The sequence below is a fragment of the Convolutriloba macropyga genome, chromosome 10 (assembly GCF_964194025.1).
Source record: "Convolutriloba macropyga chromosome 10, txConMacr16.3, whole genome shotgun sequence".
NCBI lineage: Eukaryota > Metazoa > Xenacoelomorpha > Acoela > Convolutidae > Convolutriloba > Convolutriloba macropyga.
In genome coordinates, this window is record NC_134477.1 from 2562511 (window position 1) to 2576240 (window position 13730).

The 13730-nt window shown below is 35.3% G+C and overlaps 1 protein-coding gene and 1 non-coding gene across 2 annotated transcripts in view; both read left to right on the forward strand.

Moving 5' to 3' along the window:
• LOC142348239 (uncharacterized) overlaps positions 1–12544 on the forward strand; it is a 32462-nt gene extending 19918 nt beyond the window's left edge. The window contains exons 3-6 of the mRNA XM_075399528.1: positions 6986–7127; positions 8707–8845; positions 11147–11355; positions 12147–12544. Of these exons, the coding sequence (XP_075255643.1) occupies positions 6986–7127; positions 8707–8845; positions 11147–11355; positions 12147–12199 (543 nt within the window). The 3' untranslated portion in view covers positions 12200–12544. The remainder of the gene's footprint in view (positions 1–6985; positions 7128–8706; positions 8846–11146; positions 11356–12146) is intronic.
• Trnam-cau (transfer RNA methionine (anticodon CAU)) lies at positions 4493–4564 on the forward strand. The gene has a single exon. It is a non-coding gene; the product is annotated as a tRNA-Met (tRNA).
• Positions 12545–13730: the final 1186 nt, after the last annotated feature.

A 13730-nucleotide genomic window follows, 5' to 3' on the forward strand; every position in this document is an offset into this window, starting at 1 on the left:
TTTGGATCGGTTAGAAGTCTTCAGAAAGCAAGCGGTTTATCAAGAGGCAAGGTTATTTCCTTTCTCCACACTAAAAATTCCTATACAAAATACCGTCAAGCAACTCGACATTTTAGTCGATTACCTGCATTTGCAAAGCGGATAAATGAAATTTGGTGTCTTGATTTAGCTTTTATGGACAAATTGACAGAGTTTAATAACGGAGTAAAGTTTTTATTAATCTGCGTTGATGTATTTTTTGTCGTTTTGTCCGTGTTCAACCAATGAAATCAAAGTATTCTACAGATGCTGTAGCAGCTTTCAAAAAAATGCTACGAAAAAACAACATCCCACAAAAATATGGGTTGATCAAGGAACAGAGTTTGGTGGCGAATTTCGGAAACTTTGTGGACAAAAGAAAATTAAAATTTATTCAACGAGAAGTGAAACAAAAGCTGCCGTAGCTGAGAGAGCTATCAGATCTTTGAAAAACATTATTTATCGCTTCATGGAAGAAAACGGGCATAAGTACCTTGTAAAAATGGGCTCTTTCCTAAATACAATGAATAGTAGAGTAAATAGATCTACAGGTAAAGCCCCAAAGGAGGTAAAAAACAAAGACTTTTTATCAATTTTTTACGAAAATCCGATCAGACAATACAAAAAACCTCGGTTTAAAGTAGGGGATAAAGTACGAATTTCGAAATACGATATTCCTTTCAGAAAAGGATACAAGTCACCGTTCACGAGTGAAATCTTTGAAATTGTTAAGATTGCTACTTACAAACCTCCAACATACAACCTCAAGGGAGATCAGGGTGATGAAATACTAGGAAAATTTTATGAACACGAGCTCTCAAAGTGTATCATTTAGAGATGAACTCTTTTAGGGTAGAGCTGGTTTCCAACGCATCCTTTGATTGTTATCCAAATAATACATTGAGTTCTTTTACCAATTTCCTTCCCGAACAGATTAGCCTTGAAGGAGAATGGGAGGTGGCAATAACCGAACTATCATATCCATCTTTGTACCAGAATATTACAGATGGAAAATTTTTCTATCTAGATGCTGCAACTCCAGATACAAAACCTTCCGATTATTATACAATTGATGCAGGACTATATCCATCAATATCTGATATTGTGAACGAAATGAACAAAAAAATTCAGGAAAGAGAAAAGTATGAGAAAACTCCAATCAAATTAAAAGTCAACAGAATTACACAGAGATAATCCCTAAGCCTTCCTAATGAAAAATCGTTACTAGTTATCTTCAGTACTGATCTCTGTCACGTATTTGGGTGTGAGGAAGCTGTTTACGGAATGGGAGTTTTTATGAGTGGTGCTGGACCACATTTTCCTAATTTTCCCTATGATATTGTTCGAATTCATACTCTCATGATACACAGTGATATTGTTGAATACAATATTGTAGGTGATACAAAAGCTGCGCTTTTGAGATGTATTCCGTTTATTTCTAAAAGTAAGAATGGAGACATAATATCTACTGGACAATACATGAATTATCAAAACTTCCCAAATCTACAATTTAAAAAAATTCTTAAAAATTCTTTCCACAGCATTAAACTTGAGCTCCGCGACTCCTACGGTGAAAAAGTTCCCTTCAATTCAGTAGGTGTAACAAGAGCTGTATTGATGTTCAGAAGAGCTTCAGACAATCATTTCTAAAATTAAGTTTACAAAAATGGTTGCAGACAGTGATTTACCGTATTTTCGTTGTTATTCAAGACAAAGGGGAAGAGGATTTGAAGCTTTAGCAGAAACAATTGGGAGAACTGCATTTCCTTTTTTGAGACGATATGTTGTACCAGCAGCTAAAAGAGTTGGTGCTGACTTGATTGAATTAGCTGCGCCAGAAATCGGAAATGTATTAGCTGGAAGGAAAAAGTTCAAATCTGCAGCCACAGGTGTTGGAAAGAAAACTTTACATAAACAACTAGGAGGAGGAAAACCTAGAAAATGACGTATTATTCGAAAACGCTCGCCAAAAATCTGTCGACGTTGTCGAACTAGGAGGGATATTTTTACCAAACTAAAATGAATACCAGATCAACAAATGACAGTAATTTCCGTTATGGGCACTTTACAAATTCTTGCGTGGAGATTTTTGACAAAATTCCGGTTTTGGAACCAATTGAATCATCCCATATTCAAGAAGTTTATCCCAGTACTTCATTGGATGAAAGCAGCATTGAATTTGAATTTGAAACAGATAGAAGTATTTATCTCGATATGAGAGATATTCATTTACAAATTAAAATTGGATTACAAAAGGGAAGATTATTTGACGATTTCATGAAAAAAGAGGAGAATGGAAAACCAGATATGGGTATGACTTTCACTGATGATGATTTACAATATTTGACTCATGTCAAAAACTTGTTACACTCTTTTTTCTCCAACTGCGAAGTGTATTTAAACAATCAACAAGTGTACAACTCTTACGGACTCTATGGCCACAAATCTCTAATATCCAATGAATTCAATGCTTCTACAATGAATAATGAAGGAATTTTGGCTTGTCATGGATACGAATTTGAGCAAGATCCTAAAGATTATGAAAAAAGTCCGTTCATAGATAGGGAAGAAGAGCTTTTGTTGAAAGATGGGATTACTTTATATGGTAAACTTGCAATCGACTTATATCAATGTGAAAAATTATTACTTCCAAATACAAAAATTAGACTCAAAATGATTCGAGCGAGACCAAAATTTTACATGAATTCCTACAATCCGCATGTTTCCCTTAAGAGTTCTTGACTGTTCACTTTTTGCGAGACGTGTTGTCGTTAATGAGGTCTATCACCAGACAATCAAGTATCAACTAACACATCAACCAGCTTGCTATAATTTTATGGAGACAATTGCGCGAAATTTATTATTCCTTCTCGACAAAATCAATTTATTCAGGAAAATGTTTTCAATAATGCCCCAATCAGACGAATTGCAATAGCAATGAACACTAATTCAGCATTCACTGGACATTTTCAAAAAAATCCTTTTCATTATCGAAAGTTTGGACTGCGGGAGCTGAGAATTGTTCGAGGGGGAGAGCTGTTGTCTCAATTGATACAACCAACAATTGTAGAGTTTATGTTACAACAATGAAGGCAATGAACTTCAACGAAGAAATTCCTGCATTACCGAATGATTTCTTCACAGATCATTATGTGTTTGTATTCGATCTCACCTCACTCCAAGATGCTGGTGAAAATGTTCATTATATTGAACTCAGTGGGGAAAGTCTTCGTTTAGAAATGTTCTTAGAACGTCCGCTAACCAGTGTTACCGAGCTAATTGTTCTCGGAGAAGGAATCTCAACAGTTAAAATTGATCAGTTTGGAACAGTTGCTTAAAATGTCTGAAGAACTCTGCATTAATCAAGATTTTTTAATTTTCTTTTCAATTTTTCATGGCTTTTATATTATTGCCTTCTTCGTTGGAACATTTGTTGGATATGTACTTTCATCGCACAGTTGCAACCCTTTTCACACTATAATATCACGATAGGGAATGGATGAAAATTGGGGTAGACCTACTCCAAACTTATATGTATACCTTTTTTGTGCAGTATTCCTGGGACTTTTAATCATCATTATTATCTTTCATCCCGATGTCACAGGTATCAGTGAAGACAGAGTAAGTAAATCTACAGGAGATCTGATACGTAAAATTCTCCAATCTAAAGATTGTTGCTTTATTGAAAAGAACGAATCATTTCAACTTGATTGTAATGTGAGAAATCCCTGTTCCAAAGGAGCTTGCGAATTGAAACAGAAGATTATTTGTCATGGATAATCAATCTCTTCAACAATTTATTGAACGCATTCCTGACCTAAAATTCAAATACATTGGATCGTTTCCAGCAGATTTCGTTCCAAATTTACCCAAATTCAGCTTTGCAATCATTAACACTGCTTCGAGTAAAGAAGTCGGTGAACATTGGATATTGATTGCTCGACTCAACAGAAATTACTATTATGCGGATTCTCTGGCTCGATCAGTAACACATTACAAAATTTTAGGTAAAAAGTACCAAAAAATAATACATCGACCACTTCAGAAGATGCAAAATTTGTGTGGATTCTACGCAATTTTTGCAGCATTTCAAATATTTAAGTTTTTCCAAACCAACTTGAACAATATTCATGATGTGCACGTGTTAAATTTTATAAGTAACTATATGTAGTAGGGTTCATTTTGGTATTCAATAAGCTGAAGTTAATAAAGTCGGTAGTATATGTTTCTCGTAACTGTTTCTCGTGAGTTTTCTGATCTTTTTTATCGAACTTTATTAACCACTCGGCTAAGTGTACCTTAATGTTCATTGAAATTTATACAATTGATTGTAAATGATTGAGTAATTTTGTATTTTGATGCTCAAAATTTGTACTGTGTCTGTCATTTTATACTATTTTAATTCATTTTTTTCTTTTATTTAACATCTTTTTTCAAATAATGTACAAAAAATAATGCATATATGCGTGTAATTAGCAAGATGGCGCAGTGGGAGCGCGCTGGGCCCATAACCCAGAGGACGGTAGATCAAAACTACCTCTTGCTATCTTGACTTTTTCCAATTAATGAGCGCGCAAAAGACATTTGTTACACAATTGATTCAAACAATTAGGGGAACAATCTTTGCAATTGACCTAAAATTTGTAAACAAAAATTCAACATGTCACATAATTACCACTCAGATAACTAGGGTAATTGAAAAACCCCACCAATTAATTTCACAATTTAATAACATAAAATTTGTAAACAAATTTCAACCTGCCTCATATAATTACAGCAATTAATTACCCACGCCAATTCTATTGTTCTCAAGTAAACACTTAATAACTACACAAACATTGATATTTTCCCCTCAAAATTTCAGCCAATCAGGAGCCTCTCCGAACCTACCCCCCACAATTGCTCCGACTATACTACTAAAAAATGTACATGCACAAATACATACACAAAACCTATACACTATCGTAATACATGGCGGCACCTAATCAATACATGTCCGCGGCTATAACTAATCTTAATACATGTCGGCGACTATTACTAATCCTAATACATGTAGGCGGCTATTACTAATCATAATACATGTCGGCGGCTATTACTAATCTTAATACATGTCGGCGCATATAACTAATCTTAATACATGTCGCCGGCTATAACTAATTTTAATACATGGAGCCTAATCTTAATACATGCAACCTAATCTTAATACATTAACCCCGCTATACCTAATCTTAATACATGCTAATTCATTCCCTATCTTAATACGTTAGGGAGGACCCAAATCCCGAAAAATACGCTGTACCCTATCTTAATACATGGGGGACCTCACCCCCCCCCCTCCCCGGAGTGTAGCTCACTATATTACTACTCAAATTGGCAAACCTAAGGGAACTGAACCACCCAAAACAATTACATTTAAATAGAGTTGGCTCTAATAAAAGTAAAACAATGATGTGTTTGAAAATCATATAGATTAAGAATTCCGTTTCGAGGTCTCTATAAATTGTGTTCGAGTTCTCTATATTTCTTTAAATTCTGTTGGATCATTTGTTTATATTGATCCAGCAAATCAAAGTCATATTCAACTACTCTAGAGTTTCGCAACACCTACTAATTTTACAAGAATTTCAGTTTACTTTTAATTGCCTTTTTTTGTATTCCATCCTCTGGATTCTCCGTAGCTTCTGGAATATCATATTGATAGTAGCAGATAGCAGATATCATATACGAAGCCGTGTTAAACAATACTTCTAAGAGAGAGAAAGAGAGAGGGAGAGGGAGAGAGAGAGAGAGAGAGAGAGAGAGTGTGTGTGTTTGAGAGATAGAGAGAGAATACAGAAACACAGGGGAGAGAGGGGAGAAAAACAAAAAAAATGTACCAATTGAAACAAATTGCAAAAATTGAGATACTAAAAAATGCATTTTTTCAAGGCTCTCCTAATTTTACTCTTGCCATATTGGTGACTCTGAGCCGCACATTGAGAACAAATTATTAAAATAACTGAAACGCAAATGAGTCTCAATTGATGACCAATTTAATAAACAAGAAGTAACCTTAATCTGCGAAGTGTCAAAGACTGCATTGTTATCTTTGTTTTAGTGGTGCGGGCGAGAAGTTTTCAATGTCAGTTGAAACAGATACAGGTTGAAATGTGGGTTTTCTGATAGTTTGTTTTCCGTTTCATCAAATTACTAGGCACAAAAAATTACTTCAAGAAGGGTTTTGTTCTTTTTTGTAACCGAAGTGTTCATTATTTAGTTGTATATCGCATGATGCATTTTTCTATATGTAATTTCTTTGACTTTTGAACTGCAACATCCTATAATATTTTAAAGGATGATTAATTTTTTCGGAAAGTGAGTTTCCTTGCTTTTTTTCGTGTACAACCAGTGAAATAATTGTCATGGTCAAAGATAAGAATGCAATAGTTTTCTGTCGTATTCAAACTATTTAAATCTGTTCAAAGCTGAAGGGGAAAATATTTGTTTAAAAAACTCAGGATCATGCAAGTGCGGATGTTTTGGCACTAATAATATTTTCTCGGCATAAGCGAAGGTGGAAGGCTAGCGATGACAATTTAGAAATTTTTACACCAGCAGAAACTTTTTGTATTGTTTTTTTTCTGTTTGAATGATAACGTTTAAAATCTATACTTTATATTTGTTAGATTGTTGAGAGAGAGAGCACCCTAATGTAAATTGTGCATAAGATAAGCTTGACAAGAAGCTCTACTTGTTCAACGTATACTTGGCTAGAGAAATGAAGCCTTGAGGAACAAGAAAAAACGTGAGAACGGGTTTTATGAGATGCCCAAGTTCAAGAGCTTAAGACCAGTTGGTGTAAATGGGTAGCACACTAGGCTTGCAAGTAAGAGATGCTGTTTTGAATCCAGTACTGGTCCATTTTCACAGTAGTTGCGCCTGCTAAGACCCCCTAACAATATTAACTAAAATGAGATATAAATTTTAGGAGTATAGAAAGAGTGGGTTTCTGGCACTGTGTGGTCTTCTGATGACTGGAGTGGGTCTGGGTCTGTTTGCCATCTACATCCAGTCAGACCACATATTCTCACAGGAGAGAACTCTACACAAAGCTGTATTCGTCATCATAGGTTCTTCTCAATTTATTCACGGTTTCAATTTTTTTGTTTTTTTTTTTCAATAATTTTTTTTGCAAAACAGTTCAAGGGGTTATTTTGAACCTACTATAATAATAATTCACATGCTTTTTATTATAGTACACCTATAAATCTTTATATTCGCCTATAAATTATTGCTGATTCCTTTTAATCGATTCACAAAATTTGGCAATCTTGGTTTGATCTTGGAACATTCTTGCTTCGTTACCTTATCAAGGTCTTATTTCTTGAATAATTTCTCGCAAAAGACATTTCATGTCTACATATGTTAACGTTTTCTTGTCAAGAATGTTACCAAGATCTGATGTCATCAGGATTTGTCAAATTTTATTATGTTCTTATCAACGTGTTTCAAGTTTCCTTTCACTGGGTAGTCACAAATACGGTCAAAGTGACTGTGGCATAGAAAAGTTGAGGTGTGTAAATACGCAAGGGAGGGGGGCAAAGTGGGTTACTGGATTTTTTTCATCAGAGAGGACAAACTCTGAACATTAAAGAGCATTCGCAATTAGTTGGGCATTTAATCGCATTCGGGCAATTGGGCCAAAAACAAATGCTAGAAAGATTTGTATATAATTTTTGTTGCTTGTTTGCATGACCATTGGTTATATTTTCAAATTTTTATTTATCTATTGAAAAAACAATGCTTTAATGATGATATCTGTATAATGTTTCGTTAATTAACAATTACGGGAAACTCTCAATCATCCGAGAAAAAAGCAGAAATGAGGATTTTGGTAGATAAAAAACAGTATACGATTGGGATTTTTCCCACATTTATTTTGTGTCCCCTTTACGTTATGCAACCCCACCCAAATTTACAGTCCGGGCCATTAGACAGTAAGTAATTACCCGGAGTCCACCAACAGTGTAGTTCGGTACAGTATAATTTAAAGTGCATTGTAAAAATGTATGATTCATTGCAAAGGAAGCAGCAAAATTACAATTCCGTCTATTAAGAACTATCCAGAATTAAGATTTCTAGCCAGAACTGTTGATCGGCAGCTAAGTCATCGAACTGACCTTTTCCCCGCCTGAAGTGACTCTAAACAGAGTCCACGTCAGCCATATCTTAAATCAGCATGTACACATTAAAACACAGTGAAAATTTATTGTCGAAAATTTCGAAAAGAGGCCAAGTTGCTGCTTGTAAAGATGGTGACCACCTCAAATCTTCACAAGCGTGAGATCATGCCTTCGGGGTTGAGACTAACCTGAAAGTTTTTTAAATTTACTTTAGATGCTCTTGAAATCACAGAAAGACTCTTTTAATGTTTTCGGCACTCTTGAAATAAGTTTCACTTTCGGCACTCTTAAACGTCGGCATAGTATTACGTCGGCATAGTTGTACGTAATCGTAAATTTTGACATCAACAGATACATGGCAAGCCCTTTTTGCATGATGTTTTTATAATGATTCAATAATGATTTACCCTGGCACCAAGTTACGTGTAATTATATGAAAATATGAAACGTGCGTCAGAGGTTCGAATAATATGCACCCAATACGAAGGGGGGACGGGGCAGACAAGGAAAAGATGCGATGTTTTAGCCGTGACTTTTGGCTCAGTGTTGACGTCACTGGGTGGGTGTGTGTTGTGTTATGGAGGATGTGCAATGATAGAGTTGAAACTGACAAATGCCCAAATCAGAATACAAAAGGGACATGTTCAACAGGACAACAGAATCAGGTATGAACAAAGGAAGCCCATATGAAATAATCAATTGAAGTGGAACTGTTTTGGCTGCTTCGAACCAGGAGTAATTACTGTGAAGTGGGTTTGTCCGATCCTCTCTATATCGCAAACTCTTGACCTAGCCGACCAATACCTTTGTCAATTCATACAATGGATTTTTTTCCGTTTCTCCATCCCCCAGGAATTTTTTCCGGTTTTGCAGCCCCCCACACCCCCACCCATCAATACTCTCATCCTCCTGCAAACCAGTACGAGCATAATTAACATTACATGAAGAAAAATCCAAAATCAAAATCCTGTTAGGGGAAAAAATTATATGCACCAACATGCAGTGGCAAAAAACGGCAACAAAACTTATTAAAGAAATTCGAACAATTAAAGGGGAAGAATATCACCCAAGCACTCTCTACAACATTGCAATGATGATTCAAATATATATCAACGAACGTGTCGATAACACAACCAAAATAATGGAGGACTATGATTTTCTTGGTTTTCGTAAATCTCTTGATCAAAGAATGCGAAACTTAACATCAAGTGGCCACCGTACTGCTCGAAGACACGCAGAAATTATTACAGATCAAATGGAACATGAACTATGAGAAAAAAAATATTCTTGGAAGGAATGAACCAAAAAAACTATTAAGAACAATTTATTTCTTAGTTGGTAAGCACTTTGCTCTCAGAAATCGTCGAGAACACCATGATTTTCGCCACGGAATAGGAAGCCAAATAAAAATTGTTGGTTTGGAACAAGAGAAAAAACTAATATACAAGAGTTGTCAAAATTTAATGATGGGGGACTGAAACATGCTAACTACAAAGCAAAAACGGGAACAATTTTCTCAGCTGGTGGATCACACTGTCCTGTTGAAATTATCGAAAAGTACTTGAAAAAAAATCCCCTGAAATCCAAATCGTTTTATTGTAGACCACGAGAAAACGAAAGCAAAAAACTGGTTCCGCAACCAAGCAATTGGCCTAAACACCCTGGCTTCCATCATTCCAAATATTGCAAAAGAACAGTTTGGGATACTACCAAATTTTGGAGCGGTCATTCTTCGAGAGCTTCTGCCATTACCGATTTATATGATCATGGAAATGATGATAATTCCGTAAAAAAAATTTAGTGCCCACTGATCAGACTTCGCAGTCTGCAAATATCAGAGATCGGAGAAACGCAAAAAGCAAACAAGTGAGATTCTCTCACGACCAGCTAAAGAATTCCGTGTAACGCTTTCACAGGAGGATATCATTGAGGAAGATGAAGAGTTAGAATTGGCAACGAGCCAAATCTTTGAAAAAGATGGATTTGAAAGTGATTCAACTATTGAATACGAGATGTATCAAATTGACATACCAAATACGTTTTTTTTTTACTGAAGCTGTATTTAATAATTGTACAATTAATTTTAAATAAAGAACGCTTTTTAGATTTTTTGGAGTCAACTTTTAAAAATTTTCACTTCTGGCTAAGTATATAGGAACTTCTGGCATTTCAACTTCTGGCTAAGTATATAAGAACTTCTGGCATTTCAACTTCTGGCACTCGCGACTTTTGGTATTGTAAAACTTGCACGTGCGTGTTTTAAATCTGTTAGCTTTTTCTTGTTTGTTCCTCAAAGCGTCATCGATATAAATAAGTGTTACTTTGATCTATTCGAGTTTTTGGGTCTTTCCAATTGTAGTCCCTCCCCCCCCCCGCTTAGTGGTCAGATAACCTATAACCTCCCAAATATGATATTTATACCGTAATGGGAGGGCTATAATTTCATAGGGGGAGGGGCTATAATGGGAAAGACCCGAGTTTTTTTGAGATTTCTTTATAGCTATGAATGACTAGCATGACAGCATGTATACTAACTAGGGGACTCGTCTGCCATTTTTGTTTTTTTTTGTTCCAGACACAAAATGAGGACATATTCAATGATAATTCAGAGACATTGCTATGGATTGGTATTGTATCATTGAAATGATCCAATACTGATTCTTTGACGGGGGGGGGGGGTGGGTTGTTGTTATTTCAATTATTTTAGCCTGAAGTCTTGAAAAATCCTAAGACTTCATAAAGACGTCACCAGCATGGATTTGCATCGTCTGGGAAATAAACCCCCACGGTTTTTTTCCTGGTTTTTTCCCTATCTAAAACTGGGTGGAATCTCTTCCATAGTTTTTTATTAAAACCGTGATTTTCTAGACAAAAGAGTGCGTCACAATGGAGAAAATCTGATCAGAACCTTAAAATCATGCAATGATCCATACTGATTAAAAAATATATACAATCTAAATTTTCAGCTGGAACTCGAGTGAGCGAGCTAATGAGCCTCGAGCTTCCATTTGGGCAATGAATTCCACCCCAGCTGCAAATGTCAACTCCACTTCAGTTGAACGGATCAACAGTACCTCTGGAGGTGGGGGTGATAACGCAATCCCTTCAACTGCAATGTTAATCACTGCCAATGACGTCACTACTTCGGATGAAGGAGGAGGCATGGATAACTTAGGTAGGTCTACCAGAGTTGACTAATTCCATATTTCGTCAAAGAAATCAGAAAATGAGAATCGGCGTGTTCTGTACAAAGCGACAATTTTCTAATTAGGCGTTTTCTCAAAATAGTTGAAAATAAAATCGTAAAAAAAATTGATGAAAAAAACTATACGAAAAGTAAAAGAAAATAGCAGAAAATCCAGAAAAGAAGTTACAAAATCCATGAATAAACTAAAATAACAAGAATACTACCAAGAATAAACTAAAAATCAAATAACAACAGGCTAGCAAATAACTCATTCGAAATCCGAAAATCTATTTTTTTCAAATACAGATAAAGTTGAGCTGTTATCTTCCGGATAGACAAGATTATGGGTCATATATTCATTTAGAAAGCAAACACCATAAATCCATTAAAAAAGCTGCCAATATCTTGAAAATCAAAAAAGTCAGGTTTGACATTTCGAAGTTACCTTAATGTTATTTTAAGCAAATGCTATTCAATTCCATTATCTTATCAGGGGAAAAAATACATTTCAAAATGACAGCAATCGCAACTTTCTTTCAGTTGAGTTTTCTTTCAAAATTTATGGAGTACCTACGAAGGGCTGTAGGAAAAACACTACTCGCCTTATTTTTCTTTTTCTCCTTTTTTTGTTTCATTGTTGTTTAAATTCAAGCATATATATATATATATATATATATATATATATATATATATATAAATATATATATATATATATATATATATATATATATATATATATATATATTTGCTTTGACTTTGTTTTTCTTCTTTTGTTTCAGGTGTGCCGATTTCGTTTGGGAACCACATTAACCTCACAGCAGACGTAACATAAGTACACGTGAAACATCTTTCAGAGACTGCAGTTTAGCTGAATAACTCGTGGCAAAATCAAAAATTCAAATGACAAAATAACTTTATTATTTAGAGTGAAAATTATAATAGAAAACGATAAAAAGTAGTGCTGCATATTAAAGCAGATTAGATAATTGGATGTTCATTTTTCGACAACCGCTGATTGTGAACTTTGGAATGTGTTAGAATTCCAAAATTTTGGATTGGAGTTAACTATTCTATTATTTTTTTATCACATCTTGTACTGTTTATGAAATAGATACTATTACAAGTTGTTTGTTAGAAGTGAGAGAAAATTATTAAAATTTTTACAATTGAACTAAGTATATGCTGTCTCTGCGAATGACGGAGCAATTCTGATTATTTTGCAATATAGAGGAGCGTGATGTTGAAAAATAGGAACGCCGATTACAGAAAAAATTGAAAAAAAGTACGCAAAAACTACTGTTTTTTTTTTACAAATTTCAATTTGAAAAGGCCAAATTTAGGTAACTGGTCAGCTTGAAATGTTCCAGTTGTAAGTTGGGATGAGTGCCTTAGCAGTGACACCAATTCAGTCAGCTAAGATTGCATACAGAAGGGCATTTGACTCCCCACAGAAGCTTTGAAAATACTTTTTGTTACTACGAGCTCAAAACCCAACAATAATGCGACAGTGTGACATGAATCAGATGTTCAACAAAACGATTCACTTGAATAATAAACTTTGAATATTACGATCTTACACAACCAACCTGGTTTTAAGACCAGGATTTTGAAGGCCGTTCCGAAGCTTAACCAGTCGCTGCAGGCCCCAGTCGATAAGGGGTCTGAAGCAAGCTTTTTTAAAGAAAAGTCAAATCTGATGTTGGCATGACTAGAGATATACCAAGAGAATTCTGAATTATATTTGGGGATCGTATCGGAGTGCAGGGTAATGCAATGGTAACGCTCAAATATGGTAACGCCATGTGTTAAAAATTAACCCAAAAAATATCAATGGTAATTGAACACCTGAGCTACTTTGGCGACCCTTTGTTTGCACTGCGAATTCGTCCACATTGAATGGGGGGCATCACAAGCTGTGTACTCGCTCTGTAAAAACAAACACAAAAAGTGAGTTAACCGAGGTCATGAATTTTTTGACAATTGACAAAGTAAAAAGAGATCTGTTTCTTCTTGGAACAGTGACTCCCAACCACACTTAGCACCAGGAATGCCTCCCCATATACGATTTACAACAAAACAAGATCAAAACAAAGCTGCTTATTTGGGAATGCTTTCAGGGTCATATGATTTGTTTAGGGAAATAACAGCTCAGTCTCTTTTTGAATAAGGACCAGCAGTCTCAGCGAGAACCTTGATTCTTTTGAGTTGCCAGAATTCACTAAAAAAATCTTAATGAACAAAATGAATGAATTGACTTGGATGAAAGCCAGACAGCAGTGGAAAAAACCATACTTTCGTCAATAGGGTGCTTACCTTTTGCACAATAAGGTGCATGGTTACTTGCAGCGCGCAGATTGGAATTG